The 25,556-nt window shown below is 44.3% G+C and overlaps 3 protein-coding genes and 1 pseudogene across 3 annotated transcripts; all 4 read right to left on the reverse strand.

Moving 5' to 3' along the window:
* Positions 1–317: 317 nt before the first annotated feature.
* On the reverse strand, positions 318–9,458 carry LOC4347791 (DNA mismatch repair protein MLH3). Its single transcript, XM_015757027.3, has 25 exons — positions 9,167–9,458; positions 8,487–8,621; positions 8,352–8,403; positions 8,213–8,260; positions 7,293–7,450; positions 7,146–7,203; positions 6,955–7,012; positions 6,762–6,854; positions 6,507–6,672; positions 6,409–6,424; positions 6,095–6,312; positions 5,793–5,871; positions 5,643–5,687; positions 4,158–5,561; positions 3,983–4,076; positions 3,772–3,880; positions 3,498–3,698; positions 2,802–2,846; positions 2,670–2,723; positions 2,411–2,514; positions 1,970–2,018; positions 1,350–1,409; positions 1,048–1,120; positions 874–959; positions 318–738 (listed from the first exon to the last, which is right to left on the reverse strand). Exons 2-25 carry the CDS (start codon positions 8,610–8,612, stop codon positions 550–552), a joined length of 3,585 nt encoding a protein of 1,194 aa, XP_015612513.1. The 5' UTR covers positions 8,613–8,621; positions 9,167–9,458; the 3' UTR covers positions 318–549.
* A 3,324-nt stretch (positions 9,459–12,782) lies between these two features.
* LOC4347794 (protein kinase dsk1) lies at positions 12,783–16,314 on the reverse strand. Its single transcript, XM_015795849.3, has 4 exons — positions 15,862–16,314; positions 14,616–15,404; positions 13,627–13,674; positions 12,783–13,550 (listed from the first exon to the last, which is right to left on the reverse strand). The coding sequence occupies exons 1-4, from the start codon at positions 16,060–16,062 to the stop codon at positions 13,323–13,325; spliced, it is 1,266 nt and encodes a 421-aa protein (XP_015651335.1). The 5' UTR covers positions 16,063–16,314; the 3' UTR covers positions 12,783–13,322.
* A 2,509-nt stretch (positions 16,315–18,823) lies between these two features.
* Positions 18,824–20,712, reverse strand: LOC4347795 (cocosin 1-like; annotated as a pseudogene).
* A 2,714-nt stretch (positions 20,713–23,426) lies between these two features.
* On the reverse strand, positions 23,427–24,975 carry LOC4347796 (cocosin 1). The gene is made up of 2 exons (XM_015756018.3): positions 23,946–24,975; positions 23,427–23,850 (listed from the first exon to the last, which is right to left on the reverse strand). The coding sequence occupies exons 1-2, from the start codon at positions 24,875–24,877 to the stop codon at positions 23,730–23,732; spliced, it is 1,053 nt and encodes a 350-aa protein (XP_015611504.1). The 5' UTR covers positions 24,878–24,975; the 3' UTR covers positions 23,427–23,729.
* Between the last annotated feature and the right edge of the window lie 581 nt (positions 24,976–25,556).

The raw sequence follows: 25,556 nt of genomic DNA on the forward strand, positions 1-25,556 counted from the left end.
CACGGTTCACGAGAGAGGCCGTCCTCTCATCATGGGCTGAATTGGCTTGGGATCATAGGCTGGCCCACATAAGCAAGGCCCAACTTTAGATTGAGGATTGAGGAGTTGGGCTACCACTGTCTCTTCTACTTTGGTCATCATCTGGAAAGAAAGGCAAAAACCTTGTTAAGGCGGACTTTGTAAGATAAATTTTGTAGAAATCAAGTTAGTTCATTTAAAATTCATGTGTTTCAAAGGAGCCCAAGCTGCTAAGCTTATTACCTTTTGCTTTGTAAAAAAAAAAAAAGAGAGCCGGACTTGGCTTTTGCTCTGAAAACTGCGAAAAATATTGTCATATATTTACAGGGTGAGAATGGCCTTCACAAATCACAATGGTTTACAAGTGTACAACACGGCTCATGGCCATTTTACCTCTTCTTCGTGAACCAATGGCATATCTATCTCTGCAAACTACAAAGCCGCTTCCTATTGAAGCACTATGCAACACTTCTCCTTTTCTTTTGGACTATTTACCCTCTATATGATCCTACATCTTGTACTGTTGTACAGCTACAGGCCACCACGTAGCTTTCTCAGTTCTCTGAGGCGCGTTCGAGCACGTTCAAGGCTGGGTCCATGGTGCGAGAGACCATGCCAGGTCTCTTCTTGCCTTCCGTTCACCGCTCCGAGCCTCGCCAACTCGCCGCGGAGAGATGCGACGTTCACAATCGGCACGGTGGTCGGACGTCCATGAGCACACTGCCAGGAAAAAAAAACAAAGAAAAACCTTGATTAGACACTACTAATGGTTTATTAATGGAGCTTTCATCAGTAAACCAATGGCTTAGATAACAGTAAGAATAAGATCTGGAAATTGTAGCATTTCGATGGTACCTGGAAACATAAAGATGTTGCTTTCAGTTCTTCGATAATCAGAGAGCACTCCGATGGTAGCAGAGGATCGCCAAACATGATCGCACCTAAGGTCAACCAAGAACAAACATCAGGGCGTCGCTTTTGAGTCGAGGTGAAAACTTTTGAACAAAAGGGGAGAGATACAAGGTGTACCTCTGCAAGCCTTGAAATTGAGAATACGAATGACCGCTGGGGGGATAGCTGACGACCCATCTGTGTCATCAAGCTGGAAAAAATAGCAATGCATAAGAAAACTCTGCAGTTAGAATAACAAATCATTTCCCTGCAGTTTTATCTTCCTTCCGAACTAGCATTTTCTAAGACACGGGACCTACATCTAACGGTGTACAAATACACTGTCAAGAAAAAGCATTACACATCCAAACAATTTGACTAATGTTGACCTAAATTGATGAGTTTCATAACTTAAAATGAAGTGTAGCAGAATAAATCACCTGCTGAATGAAGTCCATAAGATCTTTTCCTGTTAAAGTGACGCCCAAAATACATGGAACCTGTGCAGGGTACATGATGAGGGCACTATAACATGTGTTGCAAATTTTCTGAGAAAATTTCGCCAGATATTTGTAACAGCATTAGGATAATATGCATAGAAAAACAAGATATAAAAAAGACAATTGCATATCCACAGCCACTCCTGATAATATTTGCGCTTCAAATAGCAGTAACAAAAAAAAATGTACACAATGATTAACTAGATCACTACAACATAAATGGCTACAGATAGCAAATTGCATAAAAAACAGCTAATTACCAGACTCAATGAGAACAAGTATCCCTTATTAAATATTTTTTTCCCTTATTTTTAAGAAACGTAGCATGGCCTGAAGGTTTCAAAGAAATATAGTGTTTGAAGCTTGTCTATATTCTTTTGAAACACTTTCGGACATTTCATGGATATCAAAGTTATCAAACTAACTTTTACCATAGAAATAAGCATATAACCAACACAGGTACAAAGCAACACACCACCTAGACAGATTGCAGGGGTGGTACGATAAGTAGCTATTGCAGAGAGGTTGAATATATGTGGGTCGCAGAAAAGGTTACTCACAGCAGCAAGAGTAAGACGGCGCGATTGTCTCCTCAGAACGTTCATGTTCCTTTAAAATATAAAGTAAATGGTATGTGTCAATTATTATATTCTAGTGTATACAGAGGGGATAAACAGCTTTTTGCTCCTTCACAATGGGTAGAGAATGATGGACTGAGCCATCCAAAAGCATCATAACATGTTATCACCAAATGTTAATTGAAGAAATTCATGTGACCTTCTGAACTGACTATTCTTATACTATAAGAAGCTGAAGGTATGATAAACACAAACTAAAATTGTGCAACCTAAACAGCACTAGAAGGCTCAGATTGTCTTAATTACAGAAGTAGATTCAAATGAACATAACTAGAAGATGTGCAAGAAGACCTCGATAAAATAGCACCGAAGGCTAAGTACACAAAAGAAAGTTTTTCATTCACATGATTGTCAGGCACCTACTTTTTGAATGATTCACAGGAATTAGTACTGTTGATGATCCAGCCCCAACTTTGGATCTGTTGCATATACTTTTGGAACAATTGAAATCCAGTCTCAGGGAGAACCTGGCAAATAAATAGATGATAGAAGATCAAACAACACATCCTAGTGTTCAAAGAAAACTTATCTTAATCTCAAAATAATTCTCTTAGATATATTATATTAAGCTATTAACACAGTGCAGCAGATGCCAACTGCTATAAAGTATAAAGTGACGTACTAAGTCCTCCTCAGAGTCCAAGTAAGTAATCCCTCTGCCATCATCTGATAAAACCTGTAAATCCAAACAAAGTGAATATGAAAGAGGGGAAACAATGTTATGAACATTCCTGGTCAATTTAAGTTAAACAACCTTTCGACGGAGTTCCTCCAAACGTATCCTTTCATCAGCTGCATGCTGTAAAATAGTAAGAACAAGGAGTAAGTTACTAAAATCTGTCCGAGAAGTACCTTTGTCACCATATACACACTGACTACTTCATATAGTATGTGAACATAAAAAATGAATTCTTCCTGCTTAAAGAAAGAAAAAATCCAACAAGTTTCTGGTATCCTGCATATATTTCAAACATTTTATGCGCTCAAGCATCATATACATAAAGGTCAAACATCTCCTATGACTAGTCAATTCTAAACAGTAAGAAAAAAAAGTAGTGTATTGTATCGCGGTCATCAAATGCAACAAGCAATCCAACAGAATTCATCTCCACAACATGACTATTACCACAAAACAATATAAACAAACTGCTAAATAATACTCCCTCCATCCAAAAAGTCTAAGACCTATTTCTTTTGTCACAAAGATCAAGGAGTAATTAACTCATCCACCATGTGACAAAACCAATGAAGTATACACATGCATGCAACCAATAAGTACTAAGATGGCTTCTTGTGTTCCGGTCAACAATTTAATTTAGCACATAGAGATTACAAATAGGCCTTAGACTTTTGGAAAAACCAAAAAATGAAATATGTCTTAAGACTTTTGAATGGAGAGAATACTCCTAAATTTAACTTTTTTCCACAAATGACATACTTGACTACAGACCTGATCAACAAGGAGTAGTACTTCCCCAGATATGACAGGAATAAATTTCTTATCCAGCTGCAACAAAACTCTTGCCTCCTCAAAGCAATTTTTATCAATACATTCAGGAACTAGAACACTGCATGAGAGGTGTAAGGGCCCATAAGAAATGCTAAGTACATCATCATCGTGTTCAAAAGGACCATGTTGCAACTCCGAAACCTACACAGAGAGATAAAATATGAGCATAGAAAATTGTGCACAGTGATATAACTCTTGGCACAAAATGCTCAACTGCATGATGGTCAGAGTCATCACGCCATTTTGTTATTTCATCTGAAGCAGTAGAATCTTCGAGTTCATCAGAACATTTCTCTTCGCACATTTTGACATTTCCCTTCAAGCTAAGAAAATGGCAAAAATAAGTACATAGTAAGAGGTTTATGAAAAAATAAAAAAAGAGTAAGACATTCTCAGTAGTATGGCAACATGCAAAAGAAGCATACCTGAAATTTAGGTCAGAAAAGTCATTGCTAAAGGTCTCAGGAATAGGTTGGGTTGCGTTCATATGTGATGTATACTCCTGAACAGGTGTGATATCTGCATCCAGTATAAAAGATACAAACTTATTGCTCATGACAGAGCAGTATAAAGATTTGCCATGGCTCTGAGAAGACGTACCTCCTGAGTCATTAACAGTGGTATATTTACCACCTTCTGTAGTCAATTTGGTTAGTGGTTCGTTTAATCTAGGGAATTTTCTTTTGCCTCTGTAAAATGGTGGTGCAGAACGACTCCTATATCTACCTCTGGAAAGCCTGGGCCTCTGACTGCATCCATACTGATCTTCAGTAAGCTTGCTGCTTTTTGCCACTTGGGAAAAAGAAACATTCAAATGACAACCAGTAGAACTTTTCTCAGGAGAAATATCATATGACATTCTTGCATCATGTTTTGATTTCAAGGGTATCCGATCCTGTTTGGAAGCAAACTGACCGACAGAACAATATTCATGATTGAAGTAACTAGGAGATTGAGTTCCATTGCCAAAGTTATTGAGATGTTTGCTTCCTTCAAAAATCATTGATGAATCAATATTAAACCTGTCTGAAGTAAATCCAAAATCAGTGCCAATATTTTCACAGTTCCAACTGTTAATGCTTTCATTTGACCTTCCATGCAATTCCAAGTCAATCCTTGCACGACTGTGACTGCGAGGTGTATCAGCCAACGAGAATGGATGAAAGAAATGAAGGCCACATGTATCCTTGATGAAGGACCTATCCATGTAATCACTTTCGCAAACTGCTTGCATATCATGGAACTTCATCTGGGCAATTGCATTAGCACTATTTTGCCTTTTACTAGACTTTTTCCTGACACTACAGGAACTCTTGGAGGAGCCAACGTCCTCAGGACAGAGTCCATCATTAAAGTGTGGCATTTGAGGGCAGGAAACATCAGTGATTGTCTTTGATATCTCATTGAGTAGACAGTCCTCGTTCAATTTATCAAAATCAACATAGAATCCATCACGGCCTGAAATGTGTGCCTCTATATTGGTTTGCTTTTGCACAAAATCGCAGGTCATTCTGTTCGGTTTATTGGGAGATTCAAAGCAATATTCTTGGAGTTTAATTTCTGGACCGATTTCGATTTCTGCATCTTGTAGCAGTCCAAACTTACCAGAATATGCATGCCCATGGAATATATCTTCTGTCTTTTGCATTTTACAAATAGTTGGGTTAGCACTTGAAAGATCAGAGTCTTCTAACAGGGAAGAGCCGTCCTCTAACCACTGATAACTATAACTTTGAAGGGAACATATTTGCTTATGACCAAATTTCCGACCATTCCTAGCAACATCATCTGTGTGGGATGCATCACTGATCTGGTCATAGCAGGCACGCCATGTGGATGGCTCCATATCCAAAGAAAGGTAATTGTCTTTAGGTTCTGCTGGGGCAGCTGTATCAAAATTCATGTCTCGTACTGTATTCTTCTGCAGAGCTGTTTGGTACAATTCAGCGACATCTTCTTTCTTCTGCACACCATGACGCCTTAACAGTTCCTGACTTGATTTCACTGCAAAAACAACACGTGCACAAAGCTCACAAGGCAGACGAATCAAAAGAGGAAGAGAATCGTGTACACTAAATCACTGACCATCTCTTTCCAAAGGCACACAGGTATCATTGCCAATAGCTTTCACTACAATAGAAAAGGATAACAATAAGAAAATCATTCAATCAACAGCTTCTAGACTTCAAAATTGTTCAGGGAAGACATCATTACGGAAGTAAATATTTTTCTAACCTTCTGGCAGTTGAGGTGCATGCTTCTTCCAATAGTCTGTGATAGTTCGTTCAAAGAAATACATGACAGTTTGCCAATCCTAAAGAGTAGAAAAACCATAAAAAAGAATGGGAAATGAATGTCAAGCTATAAGAAAGAAAATTTGCTTTTAAAATAAATAGAAATGAAGGTACAAATCAACATGCCCCCCCCCCCAAAAAAAAAAAAAAGCCCAAACCACTTTTATCCGGTCAGTTGTTTACATATGAAGCTTTACCAGAAAAAGAAGGGGAATTAAAAAGCATAAATGTGTAATGGATCACCTTGAATTCCACAATAGTCTGTGAAGGCTCAAAATGTAGATCATAGCTTGATCTAGGACAGCACAAGTTTAGCAGATATGCAGGGTAGACTTCATTCTTCTGCCTCTTCTTACTCCGAACATCAATTTCCTCATTCCTTGCAGAAGATTGAAAACTAGATGCCAGGTTATTGAGCATATTGTGGATTGGGCTTTTACTGACGAATCTTGAGTTGATATCTTTGGAAAGTCAAGGATATCTCCCAACTCAAGCTTTCAGAAAAATGGTATGTGAAACTATGGAAATAGACAGTGAAGAACTGGATTGTAGGATACACAAGTACTGGAAATCCTACAGAGGAAAAACACACTTTGCTGAATACATGTTGCCAAACTTTTGTTCAACAACCCACAACTTATATGATAAATGTTACCTTATTACAGAACACATCTGTTGGTCTGGAGATGTGCCCTGAAAGAGCAAAATGCTTGTCAGAGGTAGCTATCTCATGAAGACAGCTGGAGACATTTTTCCCCAAAATGTTTGATACAAGAGGCAAGGGGGAGGATGAAGGAATCGTGTATAGCAACTCATCTTCACTACATACATAAAAAAGATATGTCAATAGATACACTTTCTCACGCGGTATTGGTAAAATAAAAATGGCTAGTGTAGCACAATAGACTACCTCTCAATATCAAAAAGTCTGAGTGAAACTTGTGGATGAATGAGTGCAACTCGCAGAACAGACTTCTTCACAAGATGTAGTTCTCTTTTGTAACTACAAAAACATAATGTTGAGAAAGACAATCAAATCTTCTTTCCAACAAAATTGTGAATTGTAAGAAACATGTACAGATGAAAAAGATAACATGATTTACCTAGATTGCATTTGTTTCCTGCGTACAGGTTGATTGTAAAAAAGCTCGCGAACAATAACTACACAAAAATGAAAAACATTACGATACGTAGCTTATATAACATGGCAAAAAATGTAAATATACCACACATGAATACACGACTAGAGTAAAATTTTATTTTCTTGATCTTTAAATGTAGAGTAAAAATGTACCTGTGGTTCCAACAACTTCCCTCTGCTCATCTATTCCCAGGTGTGAGCATTTGGATCCCTGTATATTTGCCAGAAGAATTCAGATACGCTATGGATGTATGTATCAAGATTATGCTGAGCTTTTAAAAGGTTAAGTGTGTAAACTACCTTTATTATCTTGCAATATGAATTTGGTCGCCCGCGAGCTTTTGTCCTGACTTCAACAACAGAGATATCAGATAGTGATGCGAGTGCTTCGCCATTTAATCCAAAACTTCTGGAACTAGGTTCCCCATCAACCATGACATTATGAAACTTGGATGTTGCTGTTATGGAATAAAAGAGTTATACATTATTAGCGCATTGAAAACAAGAGTGAATGGTTACTGTAATTAAGGTGGTGGATATACATTTAACACGTCTTAAAAAAGAATGAATCTAACAAGATACAAAAGTTTAAATAAAGGGGTTTCTATAATCCTACCCACTGACAACTAATTCTTTTTTACCCTGAGGACAGCACATCAAAATATATTTGGTTGCAAAGAAACGGTGAATAAGCATAATAAACAAAATAGTAAATTCACACCTGCCAACAGGTATTAATGCAACTAACTTCTCATGACCCATAAGTGAGAAATCAAAGATATATTGTCTTGAAATCCTTATGCACCTAATGATGATTTGCATAAAGCATCACTGGGTGACATCAGCAGCAAAAACAACACAGTGATTTCATTTACCAACCATCAATCTATACGAATAACAATAAAAACATCTGATGATAAAAAATAGTAATAAACACATCTGCTTTCAATATCAATAATCGATGTCAAATATCACAGAATGATACTGTTTCCATTATTACTATCTAATTCTAAGCAAATCATGTATTCACCTTTTCTTTTCTGTAAGATAATAATTCTATTCTGACATTAGAGAAATCAGATAAGCATCCATAAGGCCTGCTTCAACAAGTGAAGGAGCTTGCAACAATGCACCCTCATTGTTTAATATGACAAAAACAGCAGTTTTGAGTATAGGGAGTAAACGAAAATGTATAAATAATAGTAGAAGTTTTAACTTACCATATTTTTCTCCTACAAGAACCAGTTCGTCACGAGTAATACCACAGCCTGCAATAGTTGCAACAGGAAACACTATTCTAAAAGCAAATACCAGCAGTAAGAAATTTAAAACATAAGGTACAAAGCTATAAAGGCATACCATCATCTTCCACTTTAACATAACATGCTCTGGCATTCACTGAGATGTCAATCTGAAATGAATCAAAAAGAAAACTTATGTCACTGAAGATACTGCATGCATAATAGTTTGCCTTTTTGTATGTGAAAGTAATACCTTGCTCGCATTTGCGTCAATGCTATTATATACCAGCTCCTCAACAACCCTTGATAGGTCAAATAGAACAATGCTTGAGCGCAACGAGCTATGGACACTTTTTGGCAACCGTTTTATTGTCTGCATTTAAGCATTCTGGGGGAATAGTACAATCAGCAACTGTTGGCAGCGAAACTTATCCAAGAAAAACAGTAGACAAGATCAGAAGTTTCTTCCAGAAACTTCAAATGTACACTTAGATAGGTTGCTTGAAGAAGTGAACATGATGTCAGATCAAATGAGCAGGCACCATGAACATAATAGAAGTAAGAAGCCACAGTATCCTTCCACTTACATTGATGGAGTAGCCACCACGAACCCAACAAACGATCAGTTTCCCCCTAGGACAAACAACTAACGTAACCCATGCCCAAAAATGTCCATCCCCTCTTCCAAACTGCACAAACTACCTACCTATCCAGAAGTTAAATTCTGCAGCAACTCAACAATCTCTAGTACGATCCTGCATCTACCCTTCGGTCTAGGTTTGGGTGGTCGGGTATTAAACCCCAACTTGAGATTGAAGAATTGGACACCAGTGTAAACCAAAAATTTCAGAATCCGCAGCATCAGAGGCGGACGCCGGCTCATGAGGTGGCGCGAGGCAGCAGGAGAGAGACTGAGAGAGGGAGAATGGATACCTCCAATTCGACTGGAACCGAGATGGAGCCGAGCGGAGCGAGGCCGGCCGCGTCGCCCCTGGCTTGTCTCCCGGCCGTGCGCGCGAGGAGGCAGCGCGGGGGCGAAGGTAGGGTGTGGTCGGGGAGGAGAGGAGAGGAGCCCGTCCCGTCAACGCCGCCGCCTCCGAGCCTGGCTCGCCGCGGCCGCGCGCGCGAGGAGGAGGAGGCGAGGCGGGGGGAGAACGCCGCCGCGCCGCGCCTTCGCCGGAGGAGAGAGATGGAGAGAGTGCAGGTGAGGCGGGCAAATGACACTGGAGAGTGGCCGCCCGCCGCCTCGTCGTCGCTAAGGAGAAATTTTCCTCTGCATTTTTTCTTCTTCTCAGGAAAAGGAAGCCCAGCTTTTCTTCCCGGCGAATGAGCCATTAATTGGGCTGAATCCGGCCCACCCAAAGCCATACTATCCTCCGAGCAAAATCGGTCCTATTGGGCCACACAAATAAGTGAAGTTTTGGATTTGGATATGGAATAAGTTCACTTTGGGTCCCTCTATTTGTCGCCCAGTCCGATTTTCGTCCCCTTGACCGTAAAATCGGGCATGACCCGTCCCCCAACTTACGGAAACCGGGCAAACAAGGTCCTTCGGTGGTTTTGAAGGCGGTTTTAGCTGACGTGGCGCATACGTGGCTTGTTTGACTAGGTCTCCGTCCCACGTAGCTTGACGTGGCGCTCACGTGGCAACTATATCTCAGCAAAATAAAAAAAAGTGTGGCCCCACATGTCAGCTGCAAAAAGAAATAATTTTAAAATGGTGGTGCCATATGGGCCCCAAATGTCAGCCTCACTCCTCTCTTCTTCCCTCTCCCTTCTCTCTCTTCTTCCCGGGCAGAGGACGGCGCGGGTGAGCAGTGGAGCAGGCGAGCTCCGGCGGCAGCGGTGGGCGTGGTCGGCGCTGCCCCCCGACCGGAGCGCCGCCGGTCCGCGTGAAGGCGAGCAGCGCGGCAGCGCCCTGGAAGACGCCATCGACGCCGCCATCCGTGTCGCCGCCGCCGACCAACGCGCGCGCCGGGACCTCCGCCGACCACCAGACCATCTGTGTCGCCGCCGCCGACCTCCACGCGCGCCAGGACGGCATCTCCGAGCGCCTCTACACCGCGCTTGTCGTCCTCCCGCCGCCTACGCCGCGCTAGAGCCATGCCGAGCTCCCTCCTCTCCCGCCAGCGAGCTAGAAGGGCGGCGGACGGCTAGGCGAGCTCCCTTGTCTACCGGCGAGCATGCGTGCGTCGCTCCCTCCTCTCCCGCCGGCACAGAGAGATGGGGAGTTGACGTGAACATATAATAAACATTCAATGATGATACAAACTGCAAAGACAGCTTGAGAGGAACACTAGAACACTGAACTCTGAACCATTCTGCACGAGGTAGTACATTGTCATAAACAAACGTCGCAAACGACCAGTCTAATGCGTGCTCTACCACTCAAAGTGGCAACCAAATCGATGGCACAACCAATCGACCAAATAAATTCATATCTCTTCCTCTTTGATCTCTTCTCCCTGCTCAATCTTAAGAACATACATTTTGTGTTCGACAAATTTTCATCAAGAAATCTCAAGAACACGTCGTGTTCAGGCAAAAGAACGACAGAGACAAGAGGCGATCGATGGCAATGGCCATGGCGAAGCTGTTCATCACAGGGCTGAGCACGGTGATCACCTGCTCGTCCGCGGTGGTGTTCAAGGGCGCCGCCATGGCCGTCGTGCTCCTGCTCATGCTGGTCCAGCTCCCGGGCTACCTCAGCTGCCTCCTCCTCTGCGCCATCAGAGCAGCCGTCGAGAGGGCCGTGGCGGCCACCTTCGCCGCCGCCGGGGATGCTGTCTCGGCGGCGGCGGACGCCGCGATGGGGTGGAGGGACGCCGCGTCGTCGAACAGCACCGCGGCGGTGGCATTCGTGCAGGCCGCCATGGGGAGGCCCAAGGCGCTGCTCGCCGAGATGCTCGCCATCTTCGGCCTCGTCGCCTCGCTTTCGTGCAGTCCAGCGACGAGGAGGAGGAGGACTTCCTTGTTGGGTCTGCCCCGAGCGCCGCCGCGGCCCGCCGCCACCTTCTTCTCCGGCGCAGTGCTCGCTATCCCCTTCTCTCTATCCCCCCCTCTCTCCCTGAGAATGGTGAGCGCCGGCGGAAGGCGCACAGGGGCGGCAACGGAGCTGAGACTTGAGAGGCGGCAGGCGGCTTGTGGAGCGGCGGCTGGAGGATGACGAGCGCGGTGTAGAGGCACTCGGCGATGCCGTCCCTGCGCGCGGAGGGTGTCTGGGTGGTCGGCGGCGGCGACACGGATAGCGGCGACGCGACGCAGAAGAAGGCGGCGGAGAAGAGGAGAGAGAGAGGGGTATAGAGAGAGGGTACTGAGGATGACAGGTGGGGTCCACGTGGGCCCCACCATTTTTTAAAATTATTGTGTGTGTGAAACTGACATGTGGGTCTCATAGTTTTTATTATTTTTCGGATCGAATTGCCATATAAGCGCCACGTCAATGCCACGTCAGATAAAGACCGAGTCAAAGTAGCCACGTAGTCGCCACCTTAGTCAAAACCGGGTCAAATACTACCAAGGGACCTTATTTAAACGGTTTCGTAAGTTGGGGGACCTATTATACCCGGTTTTGCGATCAAAGGACGAAAATCAGACTGGGCGACAAATAGAGGAACCCAAAGTAAACTTATTCCTTTGGATATTTACAAAGGCTAAAAATGTATCATTACTGGTACTTGCCTACTTTGGGTTTGTTTGGTATAGCTCCTACTGTGATAGTGGATCGGAGCTGAAAAGTAGTGGGAATGCCGCTCCCAGTGTAATTTTTAGGAGCGGAGCAACAACATCACTCTGTATCATCCAGAATCTCTAAAGTGTCTGCTATGGTTCGAGCTTCATGCAACAAGAATCTCAGAGTAAGAGTTTCACCAAATGAACCCTTGTTATGATATGATTATGGGTTATTGTGAATTTTTAATATCATGAACTTACTTTTTCAACAGTTTCATACTCCCCCCCCCCCTCTTTTTTTATGACGTGTTAGTTCAAAAATTACTAGTATTTTTCATTTGTGCAATCTTAATATCCTACATTTTTCAGTTGATTGAGATGTAACCAGAATTTAAGATCATTGGTGTAAAATTCCACCTGGTCACCTGGACTTGTCACATTTGACAAATATAATTTCAAATATACTCCCTCCGTCCTCTAATATAAGGGATTTTGATATATTTGATTGCACTGTTTAACCATTCGTTTTATTCAAAAAAATTGGAATTATTGTTTATTTTGTTTGTGACTTACTTTATTATCCAAAGTACTTTAGCATAACTTTTCGTTTTTTATATTTGCACAACATTACATCTCGCTTGCTTAGCGATTCAGCAGTTGGCACAAAACTGTTGCAGATACACCAGTTTAAAAGGTTCTTAACTTCTTATCATATAATCCCATTTCCTCACCAAACAACACAAATGCCTCTCTTTTTCAGAAAACGTGTACGGGACAGGTTACAGCTCGAATCACAGATAAAAACTGCAGTAGCAAGCAAACTGCAACGGAGCACGCTGGCTCTGAACCAGTAAGCAACTTTACAGCACAGAATCCATTGAGCAAAAAGAATCAATGCACAGCTGCACTGGAACTGCTCTTTCTTTCTCAACCAAAAGATAAAAGGTTTGGTAGCCACTGCCAGATGGCCCAGATCACATTAGCAAATATTTATCTTTACATCAACACGAGGCACAGCCGACAGAATTCAGGCCAGCGCACATGCTGACGTTAATTAGCATTTCACTAGCTCCACACCCAAAACACACTAATGGAAATTCTGCTACTACATCCAGATACATGATGATGGTCAAGCATTTCATAAAAGAAAAAGGAAACTTGAGCTCAAGAATCACTCTGATGATACCCCCAACATCTTTGCTATCAATATCCAGATAATGAGGGTGTCTACTGTTTGCTCTATGAAAACTGAGCTGCATCAGAAAAACCAAGCTCTCCAAGCTAGCAGAAAGCTTGCAGAAGGCAAAGAACCAAGGCCATAATTCTCTGCATTCTCAGTCAAACAGAGTAATTGATAGTCAACATAGCTTGTATAAGATTCTACTTGTTAGGCTTCAAAAGTCACCGTATCGTCGAATCAGTTAAGCCATGGATTCTTCAAGCAAGCTGCAGCTGTGGGTCTGTTTTCAGGAGTAAAATCTAGAATTGGACGAAGAAAATCAGCTAAACCTTGGGCATCAGGTTCAGTGAAATTGTATCTCTGAACAAGTAGACGTTCTAGAGGCCAGAACTTCAGCCTTCTGATCCTCTTTAAATCTCCATGCCGATCAAAGTAATCCTTTGAACGAGTACCTGAGCTAGCAATCTGAAACAGAACAGAAGGATTAGAGAAAACTCAAAAACATCAAGATAGATGCAGTGTAGGGAGAAACTTGCCAAACCTTCTTAGGCATCTTTCCAAGGGTTTCCATCATCAGAGCCAAGTGATCCTATAAAGGAATACCAACAGAATGATGAGGTGATTGATTGACTATAACACTTCTATGCCAGTAGATTTTATATCGAAGTAAGAAGTAGTGAAGTTGACTGATTAGTTAATTCAATGTGCATCAATGTGTCAGACAATCTTACATAGGCATGATATCAAGTTCACTTTAACAGAGCAATCAAGCAGGCAGTAACATAAGTTTTAGCTGCAGTTATTTTTAATAGGACAAGGATCACCGGTTGGTACTTTATATGTACCAGTGCATTATATCTGGCAAGAGGAATTTCTCAGTTAGATATTTTTCTTCATAAGTATGAATTTAACAGAATCAGAACAGAGGACAATTTCCTTTTTTCTTCAATACAATAACAACACAGATCAATTTGTCCCAGTACATATTACGACGCAGTTTACACTGCACAACAGTCCTAGTATCCTGGCTGGCACCTTTTATGCGAAAAAATTTAATAGGTTCAGTACTTTTAATCGGAAATTGATATTGAAACGAAAGTGACTTTGCAAGATGATAAAAACTGCTCAAATAGCAACATCACATGATATCCTTCACCATCAACTTCTGCAGATCAGAAGTTGGTTAAGTTAATTTGAATACTACTGAGTAAGAGTGTGGACCCAATAAATTCATTTTTCATTTTTCTAAAGATTCAGTAGCTAGGTTGGTGCTTGTCAGGTTGGGTGCATCTTTCATGATAACTGCTTGCACATTTGTTTGATGAAGTGGCCCAAGAGGCCAAGGCCCTAGCAGATGCTTTTAAAAGCATTTTATTATTTGGTTAATATGTCGTATGTTGCAAGGGACTATGTGACATATTGATGCATATTTGTATGCCTGGATTATCATCAGAACTAGCAGGAATACTAAGACATAGGATGGTATTCTTGAGAAGTTGAAATTAAACAACATAAATAACAGTTTCTTACCTCATCTTCACTACAGCCCTGGCAAGTCTTGGGAGCAAACAGCACTTCACCGGTTGCAAGCTCAAAGGCCATGCAAGCAAATGACCACATATCAGCAGAATATGAGTACCCAGCACCAATGATCACCTCAGGAGCTCTGTACTGCCTTGTCTGAATTTCACCAGCAAGCTGCTGACTACCCCAGCAGGCATTCCCAAAATCAACAATCTTGCACTTCAAGCTAATACCATCCAGGCTTCTCTCCTTCTCCATCTCTGCTGCAACTCCACCAAGAGACTCCCTCCTCAGTGAAATCTTGGCGACAGCGCGTCTTGCCCGCATCTTAAGCATCTTCTCACTGAAACTAATTACTGATCCGCTGTACTGGTTGCTCACAGTTCTCTCAAGAATCGGTGTGAACCCAGAGCGCACTGGGTCCTTCGATGGGTTTATTGTCGATACAAGAAGAACATTCTCCGGCTTCAAATCCGTGTGGATGATGCCGAGCTCTCTGTGCAAGTAATCAAGACCGACCAACACTGATCGGCAGATTTCCTTGACTCCGCTCAGACCAATGCCCTTATTCCGGTTGTACCGTATCAACCTTAGCAAGCTATCACCGAGGAACTCGGTGACCAGGCAAACGTGATGTCCGTTTGGACCAGCATGCTTGAAATGGTCCAGCAATTGCACAACATTCTTGGAATTTGTCGGGTCACCTTTGGCTATCGCCGACAGCAACTCAATCTCGTGGAGTGCCGCCTGTGCGTAATCCCTCGCGCTTTTCTGGATCTTGAGCGCGACAAATCTCTGCAAAATTCGGACTTGCAATACTCAAATTGACAACTCATGATATATTGGTTGCACCATACAACTGCTATATTTGTGATGGAGAAAAAAAACTTTTTTTTTGCACGAATCGGAATAGTAGACGTGCGGTAGAAACAATATAAACATGTAGGAAAATTTCTCCCTTTTTTTTTTCATCAGAAGCAAACAAATGGCTGCAGAGCATTTCAGAAATCTGTACCAAAAGAAGAAGGGAAACCAAACACAAATCAGTTGATGAACAGGAGATAGGAGACAGGGCGCACAGTTTCAGATAAAAAGCAAGCTTCCAACGACCTCAACCGAAGTTTCCAATATCCAAAAGCAACCGAACCAAACCAACCGAGCATCGAGTAAAGAACAGGCAAAGAGAGAGGGGGAAAAACAAGACAAGAAACGGAAAGCAAGAGAGGAATCGGGGGCGGCAAGAGAGGCGTACGTTGAGGAGGGTGTCGTACGCGAGCCAGACGGTGGAGAAGTTCCCCCAGCCGAGCTTCCGCTGCGCGACGAACCTCCCGCCGGCGAAGCGGTCGCCGGGCCTGGCGGCGTGGTACCCTCCCTTCCGGTACCCCTCCATCCCCTCGTCCTCGTCCTCCCCCTCCGACCCCGACGAGCAGTAGCCGTTCCCCAAGAACGCCATCGATCAACCCAACCAACCAACCAACCAATCAATCAATCAACCGATCCGCCGCCGTCCGGCCGCCGCAATCTCCTCCTCCTCCTCCTCCGGATTCTATCTCACTCGAACCCCTTCTCCGCAGCCGGCGAGCAAGAGGGAGGAAAGCTAGGCTAGACTTTGCCTTTTTAAACGAGGTGGATTCGCGAAATCGCCACCAGCGATGGGATTGTTGCGTCGGGTGAAGAAGAGAAGTGACCGTTCCGCCACCGCCGCGAGAAACGAGAGAGATCCCGGTGCTAATTAACCTAATCACACCGCAATTAGAAATTATAATTGCCTCCTTAATTGTAATACTAACTTTTATTATAAGCTGGTACAGTGGTACTACTACTATTCGATTTGAATCACTTTGTTTCGCTGACTTGTGGGACCGGAACCCAGGCGGACCACTAGTCAACTGTACGCTATATGCTCCATAAGTTTGTGTGGTTATGTTGAAATGGGCCGCCGTGGTTTAGGCCGGTGGGTGGGTGGCTGGAGATGGGCCAGGCCGCACTGATTGCGTAGTTAGTGGTAAAGTGGCTGTCTGGTTGATGCGGCACGTGTGCGTGCACCTGTCAGGCCCTTGTTGGTATTAATTGCGTCTAGTAGTAGAACGGGGCGTATTAAAAAATGAAAACGTAACGGATAAACGCGGCAGACTCGCACTACACTCTATGGGAAAAACCACGTAGTCCACGCAAAATTTACGTGCAGAAACGAACAGGAGACGTGCACCACCGTGGCCGTTGCCGTGGTGGGCTGACGTTGCGGCGTGCCGGCGACCGACGAGGATAATGGGCCGCTCGCGGCCGTCGGTGGTCGGAAATAAGTGGGCCATGCGATGCGTTTGGTGAGCACTGGTGTTCTATGGGCCGCAACGTTCGTTTCCGGTGGTTGATATGGGCCGTGCGGATTGCTCTCCATGTCCACGTGCATCTCTGCTCCTGATAGAGAAGCCGCCCGGCCTATTAGCGTCCAGGCTATATCGGCACGAAGAACACAAATTATTTTCCGCGAACACGTAGGATTGTACATAAAGAACAGAAATTAAACTGGTTCTGCCATGACTTTCTTCCTCCTCTAGTTCTGCCTCCCCTGTTTTCTATTTCTCTAATCCTAATATCAAGCTTCCGCCTTCCCTAGATTGTTGTTCCCAATCTCTAATTCTACTATCTTGATTTGACCACTTTATATTTTTGATTGGATTTACAATGTATCGGCGACACTTGTGCGAGAAAATTATATTCATGCAAGGAATTCCTTCATGCAACTACGACGCCTCGATCAGATCGGCCGGGCGACATCTCGCCGATCGAGGCCCACCGTGCGCGTCCGCATCGGGGGGATACTCAGCTCGATCGATCATCCATGGGACAAAGAGGCCCAAAGCGACCCGTTTGTACTTCTACCGCTGCGTGTATATATGCACGTGTAGATATATAATGTGCGTACAGTACACGTACCACCCACGTCTCAGAATATAAAAGGAATTTAAGGTTGGAACGATTATTGAAGAAGTTGATAGAATTTAACGAGAGAAGTTATTATTGATTGAGAAGTAGAAGTATGTAAATAAATTGAATGGTTTCAGTTGTGATTGTTTGAAAAAAAATGTTAGGGAGAGAACTTATTATATTTTTGGAAAAATTCTGAAATCTAAAAGTTATTATATTTTACTATCGATGGAGTATTTTACATACTCAGCTCCCTCCTTCCAAAAGTTTAAGTCATATTTCATTTTTTGGTTTTTTTAAAAGTCTATTAGATTCTTGATAAGAACCCAACAAGTCATTTTAGTACTTATTGGTTGTATGCTCATTGGTTTTGTCACATGATAAATGAATTAATTACACCTTGGTCTTGATGAAAAAGAAATAGGGCTTAGACTTTTGGAAGGTAGGAGTATAACAGACAAAGCTGTGTTAATCTTTTTTCCCGTATGTACGGTACATATGAATGGAAACGTTTGGACTTTGGAGGAGAGATAGCACCATGTTTAGTTCCAAAATAACTCTTCAAACTTTCAACTTTTCCATTATATTAAAATTTTTCTACACATGCAAACTTTCAATTTTTCTGTCATATCGTTCCAATTTCAACCAAACTTTTAATTTTGGTGTGAACTAGACTTCCGAAGTCGATCGATCGTGGAATTGACGTATACGAATTGACGTCAGTCCGATCGTCCTTCGCATTTTCTTGGTCTCAACAACACTTTTCAATTTCTACTACTGCCCTCTAATTGGACAAAACTTTGAAGGTCGCTGAAGTAAAAAAAAAATCCAATTGACCATGATCATAGGGTTGTACTTCCATTTTTACTGCACACCATCGATAGTAGTAAGATAATAAGAATTAATTAACAAAACAAATTACAGATTTCGCATGTAAACTGTGAGACAAATATATTAAGCATAATTAATCCATCATTAGCAAATATTTACGGTAGCACCACATTGTCAAATCATAGCATAATTAGGCTCAAAATATTCGTCTCGCGATTTACATGTAAATTGTGTAATTGATTTTTTCCGTTCACATTTAATGCTTCATGCATATGTCCAAACATTTGATGTGACAGAAAAGTTGGAAGTTAAAAAAAAGTTTGAATCTAAACACGGCCATAGTCTGATGCAAATATTCAATGTCAACACATTGTTTTTCATCAAATATATATAGTACATTGTTTACACCAAGAATAGTACAATGGACCACAACCACATATATAAACACCACGTTGTGAAATGTAATTTCAGCTTCAGCTTATTATTACAGACTACAGTACAGTTTTGATTGTTATTATTTGGTTCAGATTATTCAAGTGTCCGGACTGATCGAACACCGGAGACAAGACACGCAGACACGAGACGACAGCCACACACAATCACCGGACAGATCAGATCCGGCGTTCACTTGGTCCTGAGCTGCTCCACCAACTCTGGCGACACGTTGAGCGCCGCCTGCACTATCTCCGGCGTCAGGCCGCCGATCACCGACCCCTTCCCGGTGAAGTGCTCCATCGCCGGTCTGCATGACACAACAAAGTCCAAGTGAAAAACCCATCCGCTCACGTACGGCACCCCACACGAATGCATGCATGCACATGATGTATGATCGTCTTAAACAATAGAAAAATCAGACGCTAAATAGTAATACCTCCGTTTTTTAATATATGACGTGTTAACTTTTTCTCATATGTTTAACCATTCGTCTTATTTAAAAAATTTACGTAATTATAATTTATTTTGCTATGAGTTGTTTTATCACTCATAGTACTTTAAGTGTGATTTATATCTTATACATTTGCATAAAAATTTTTGAATAAGACGAATGGTCAAACATGTGAGAAAAAATCAACGGCGTCATCTATTAAAAAACGGAGGGAGTACCTATACAAAACAAATAAAATATGTTATTCTGTTTCTTCGTGTGTAGATTAAATTTAAACTTTTATATTTCTGAATGAGAAAAATACATGTTTTTATCTCTCGAGGTGATATCCCATCATTGTTGAATGTTTTCGTAGTATCTTATATTACCATAATCTATCTTATTATTTTATGAAATTTTTAAATAACTATTAAACCGGCATTTAGATGTCATGAGTCAGGACATCTAGGTGTACAAATTACTTCTCTTACCTAGAGCTTTTGATCAGCGACACCAGCTCCATGCCGCCGGCGTCGTCCGCGGCCACGAGCGCAACCGCGTACCGTGGCACGACGAGCAGGCTGCCCGCCGCGACCTCCGCATCGAGCAGCGTCGACGCGCCGCCGGCGCTGGCTACCTGCACGCGCCCGCTCCCCCTGGCGACGTACACCGCCTGCGCCGCGGCGTCGCGGAGCACCCAGGGCCCGCGCACCGCGGCGCCCGCGTCAAGAAGCGCGAGCCCGACGCTTAACCCGAGCTGCGCCAGCGCCGGCAGGTGCGCCGCGGTGACCGTCTTTCCGCCGGTGCTGTCCGGTGGCACGCGCGCCGCGTTCACGACGATCCCGTGCCTGTCGTGCTCGCGTGGGCGGACGCCGTGCAGCTTGCGGCTCAGCCTGGTGAGCAGCGCGGCGGGCTGGCTGCGGAAGGCGGTGGCCGCCTGCTCCGGCGACGTCAGCCCCGACGCCGTGGCGAGGAGGCCGGCATCGAGGCCTCCCAGGACGCTCATCGGGCCGGCGAGGATGAAGTACGAGAAGTCGCCGGGGCTGACGGCGCCGGCGGTGTCGCCCACGAACAGGATGGGTTACATCCTCGCCACCACCACCGTCCGCGTCGTTGTACCACCACGTGACCTCCCCGGCGCGCATGGCGATCACGTCGGCGGCCTCGAGCCGCACCACCCTCTCCCTGGCGTCCACCCCCACCGGAAGAACCCCGACCACCGCGCTGCCGCCAAGAACATAGCCGAACTTGCCGGAGTCGGCGTAGTGTGGCAGCGCGAAGCCGAGGGGCTTGAGGACGAGCAGGCCGCAGCCGAGCTTCTCGCCGGCGAGGGTCGGCTGGTCCTTGCCGGACCACGCGAGGTATGAGCCGGCGTCATTCTGGACGAGCGGCTTGCCGGCCTTGGGAGACATGTCAGGCGCCGCCATATCTCAAATCAAATGCTACAACAACAAGCAAGAAGAAGAAGAAGAGTCCGCGTTGCGCGAGCAACCGTAGGAGGAGAGCTCGCAATTTGTAGGCAAATCAGCAAGTGGGTGGCGGTCTTCGTCGCCGTACGTAGGTGCCGTGTGCACGATCGATCAAATGCACCGTGAAAATTGAATTTTGATGGTGGAAATCTCCATTTCTGGCTACACACAGATCTCGCCATACGGAAATGCAGATCTGATAAATTTTTAAAATATTTTTGGCTTTATCCTGCTTGAAATTTGACAGTTCACACAGTGTGTCTTGCTAACGTACGTAGACTACTTGTAACCACTCCATTTTCGCATTCTAAGAATATTGGAGCTTGTTTGAACTTTCAACGGTTGCTTTTTTTTTTTCGAACGCGCAACATTGGGACAGGAAAAAGGAAAAAACTGAACGATGAAGAGAAAAATGATTGATCTAAGCTGGACGCTAGTAAGGGGAAGGTGAAGGCTAAGCCCCACTACTCACCCAACGAGTCTTCAAAAGACATGACACCTGCAGCAGACCTCAGGCGGTCTTTTTGCAGGATGGAGCTCAGAACTACCGAGACCTACAAAGAGAGAAATCGAAAATTTTGGAGTTTTGTCCTTTTCATAGTTGCCAGGAAACGAGAAGGACTAAGTAATCAAACCCCTTGTAAAGGTGTGCTGGCAGACAAGCCCTGGAAGCTGGCCACCAGGCTTGAAGAGAGGAGCCAAGGGCAGGAGAGAGGTTCGACAGGTCAGGCGGAGACAGAATCCGATGCTAGATCTAGCGAGCAAAGACACGATCGAGGACGATATGATTCGCCGTCTCGAGTTTCGGGACACCGAACGAACAGACCAAGTGGCTGTCAATTTAACACTTATGCAAGAGATCGGCCGTCCAACAACACTACTGAAATTCAAGCTAAAGGAGGAGCATGCATTTAGTAGAGCTTTTAGCCCGCCTAGAAAATCACCGTAAGCAAAGGATTGTTGTCCGAGGAAAAAAGCCTGGTAGGCGGAGCGAGCCGAGTAACGCTGGTCGCTTATCAAACGCTAAACCTGACGGTACTCGGCCACCAGAGAGAGCTGGAGATTTCAACAGTTGCTACAGTACGTAGTAGCTTAATTAATTGTTGTTTCCCACCATGCACGTAGTGCACGGAGTACGTACGTATGTAGCACCGCCTCAACGGCAGCGATCGCTGGAGATCTCCATCCGAGATATGGCCTTTCACATTAGCTTCTTAAACTGGAAATTTGTCTTCAGAACCCAGTCGAGAATCCTTCAAAACTTCGTGTCCGTTTACTAAGTTCCAATTCAATTTTGTTTTAACTTGTTATATCCGGTTCCAAAAGGGATATATCGTTGCTTAAAAGCATCCCATATAGACTCCCGGGAGTAGAATTTATAAATACCTTGAGACTGAAGAAGTGAAGAAGCACTGAAGCAAAGCAGTACGTACGTACGTAGCCCTTGCCTAACATCTTCGCCGATGATGCAAGCCCCACCACAAACACACGTCGGCGTCAGGATATATCGATCGACCGATCGCGACGTGATACTTTATGTGCTTTTGTCCGGATCGACCGTTATACATGATGCATGAACTACGCACCGACCGGGCCGGAGGCCACGCCCATATATATATATATATATATATATATATATATATATATATATATATATATATATATATATATATATAAATGATGGGTCAATTGTAAATTTACCACTGCTTTGAATCGGTATTGCAAAAATACCACTAAAAAATTACAAAAATGCCACTATAACTGTCATTCAAGTGGCATCCTTGCAAAACTAAAAGAAACAGTAGCAAATTTGTAAATGCCCCATATATGATCGATGATCTCGAATTCTCGATGCCGATGCTTTCTTGTGTAGAGTAATTAAGTGAGGAATGTGCAGCGCGAGATGGCGACGTAACGTAATAGAAAGTCTCTGTCCTAAAATATATAGCTATTATTAGTAATAGACAGTATCCAAAGTTTATACCTTTTGCTCGAAGATACTGTAAGAACGTGTTTCTGTTTAAAGGCATCATATAGAAGCAGTAATTTGTTGTTGTCTGCTAGACACCCACAATATTAATTCGTTATATCCGGAAGAAATATAGAGTGAAATATTCACTAAAGACAAGATTGCTTACGGGCTAACTGCTTTCAACCCGACCGGTGAATGGCTATGGATTAACCGCGATGTGGATTCAAAGACGTGGATTAAAAGTGATCATTAACCAATGGAGATAGGAAGATTCATACTTGCACGTGCACCGTTATTTCTCTTTCCGTATATTTTGGATATAATAAAATAATGTTGTGGGTGTCCAATAACCAATTATCACTCTTTTATGATGCCTTCCAACACAAGTGCATTATTGTCCTTCAGTAAAGAGTGTAAACTTTTTGACGTGTCATAACCATGGAGAGAGGGGTTTGGTGTGCTACCTGTTGCGAAATTTTTAGAGAATCCAGAAGAGAATAATAGGAACTACGTTGAGTTTGTGTAAACATGTAAGATCCTTTCTCACCGAGAGAAAAATCAACAACACAACAAGAGTAGGGTGTTATAATTTCGAATAGTTCGAACCAGTATAAACCCAAGCTCCCAATCCCGCGTGTTTTTGTTACAAATTAAGACTCGAACGTGACTTGTCCCCTGGCCAAACTCACAAAAGTGATCACGCTATGAGCGTGCTCATGTTAACATATTGATTTATTTTATGATGAAGGGAGTAGATATGTATGTGAACACAATTTTCTGTTGGGTAGTACAATAGACCAAACATATAAAACACGTCGTGAAATTTAAAAGTAAAATTTCATCGATCCATCCATTTTCAGCTTTAATTATTGCACTGCTAGTTCCGATTATTATTGTACTTGGTGACATTATTCGCATGCTGAGACTGATCAACACTTAATCCTGCCATGACTTCTCGCAAGGTGAAGACTGAAAGACAAAGACACGCGCAGTGTTCTACTGTGGGCATCACCACACCCCATCGCCGGAGAGATCAAATCCGGAGTTGGCTTCGCTCACTTGGTCATCCTGAGCTGCTCGACCAACTCCGGCGACACGTTGAGCGCCGCCTGCACGATCTCCGGCGTCAGGCCGCCGATCACCGATCCCTTCCCGGTGAACTGCTTCATCGCCGGCCTGCATGACACAACAAAGTCCAAGTGAAAAACCCATCCGCTCACGTACGACGCCGACACAGAATGCATGCACATGCTCCATGATCGTCTACTTACCTGGGGCTTTTGATCAGCGACACCAGCTCCATGCCGCCGGCGTCCACGCCCACGAGCGCCACCGCGTACCGCGGCACGACGAGCAGGCTGCCCGCCGCGGCCTCCGCGTCGAGCAGCGTCGACGCGCCGCCGGCGCCGGCGACCTGGACGCGCCCGCTTCCACGGGCGACGTACACCGCCTGCGCCGCGGCGTCGCGGAGCACCCAGGGCCCGCGCACCGCGGCGCCCGCGTCGAGAGGCGTGAGCCCGACGCTGAACCCGAGCTGCCCCAGCACCGGCAGGTGCGCCGCGGTGACAATCTTCGTCCCGGCGGCGGCACCGCCGGTGCTGCTGTCCGCCGGCATGCGCGCGGCGTTCACGACGATCCCGTGCCTGTCGTGCTCGCGTGGGCGGACGTCTTGCAGCTTGCGGCTCAGCCTGGTGAGCAGCACGGCGGGCTGGCTGCGGAAGGCGGTGGCCGCCTGCTCCGGCGACGTCAGCCCCGACGCCGTGGCGAGGAGGCCGGCGTCGAGGCCTCCAAGGACGCCCATCGGGCCGGCGAGGACGAAGTACGAGATGTCGCCGGGGCTGGCGGCGCGGGCGGTGTCGCCCATGAACACGATGGTGACATCCTCACCGTCCGCGTCGTTGTACCACCACGTGACCTCCCCGGCGCGCATGGCGATCACGTCGCCGGCCTCGAGCCGCACCACCCTCTCCCTGGCGTCCAACCCCACCGGAAGAACCCCGACCACCGCGCTGCCGCCAAGAACGTAGCCGAACTTGCCGGAGTCGGCGTAGTGCGGCAGCGCGAAGCCGAGGGGCTTCAGGACGAGCAGGCCGCAGCCGAGCTTCTCGCCGGCGAGGGCCGGCTGGTTCTTGCCGGACCACGCGAGGTATGAGCCGGCGTCATTCTCGACGAGCGGCTTGCCGGCCTTGGGAAGTGCCGCCATATCTAAAATCAAATGCTACAACAACAAGCAAGAAGAAGAAGAAGAAGAAGAAGAAGAAGAAGAAGAAGAAATCGCTCTTAGCTGATCCGCGTTATTATGACCAGCGCGAGGAGGGGAGCTCGCAATTTATAGATAGGCCTTGTCTAGTTCGCAAAACAAAAACTTTTTACCTATTACATCGAATGTTGACACATGTATAAAATATTAAATGTAGATAAAGAAAAAACCAATTACACAGTTTACGTGTGAATTGCGAGATATATCGCTAATTGCACCATAATTTGATAATGTGTTGCTATAGTAAACATTTGTTAATGACGGATTAATTAGGCTTAATAAATTCATCTCGTAGTTTCCTAGCGGAATCTATAATTTATTTTATTATTAGACTACATTTAATACTTAAAAATACGTGTCTGTATATCTGATGTGACAATTAAACCTAAAAATTGTTTCCAACTAAACAAGGCTATAGTCGTCGTGGCCGTTATTTCCCGTGTCCGTGTGCAGAGTTTTTTTCCTATTATTTTGAACTTTTAAAATTTTTAATTTGAAATTAAACCATTTAAAAAACTTATTTTTAGAATTTGAACATTCACTTTAGCTACAATACAGACCTGTTGGATGGGGTACGGTAAAACTTATTTTAAGACGATCGTGATTCGCGTGGCTACAGAAG

The sequence above is a fragment of the Oryza sativa genome, chromosome 9 (genome assembly GCF_034140825.1).
Source record: "Oryza sativa Japonica Group chromosome 9, ASM3414082v1".
NCBI classification, from domain to species: Eukaryota; Viridiplantae; Streptophyta; class Magnoliopsida; order Poales; family Poaceae; genus Oryza; species Oryza sativa.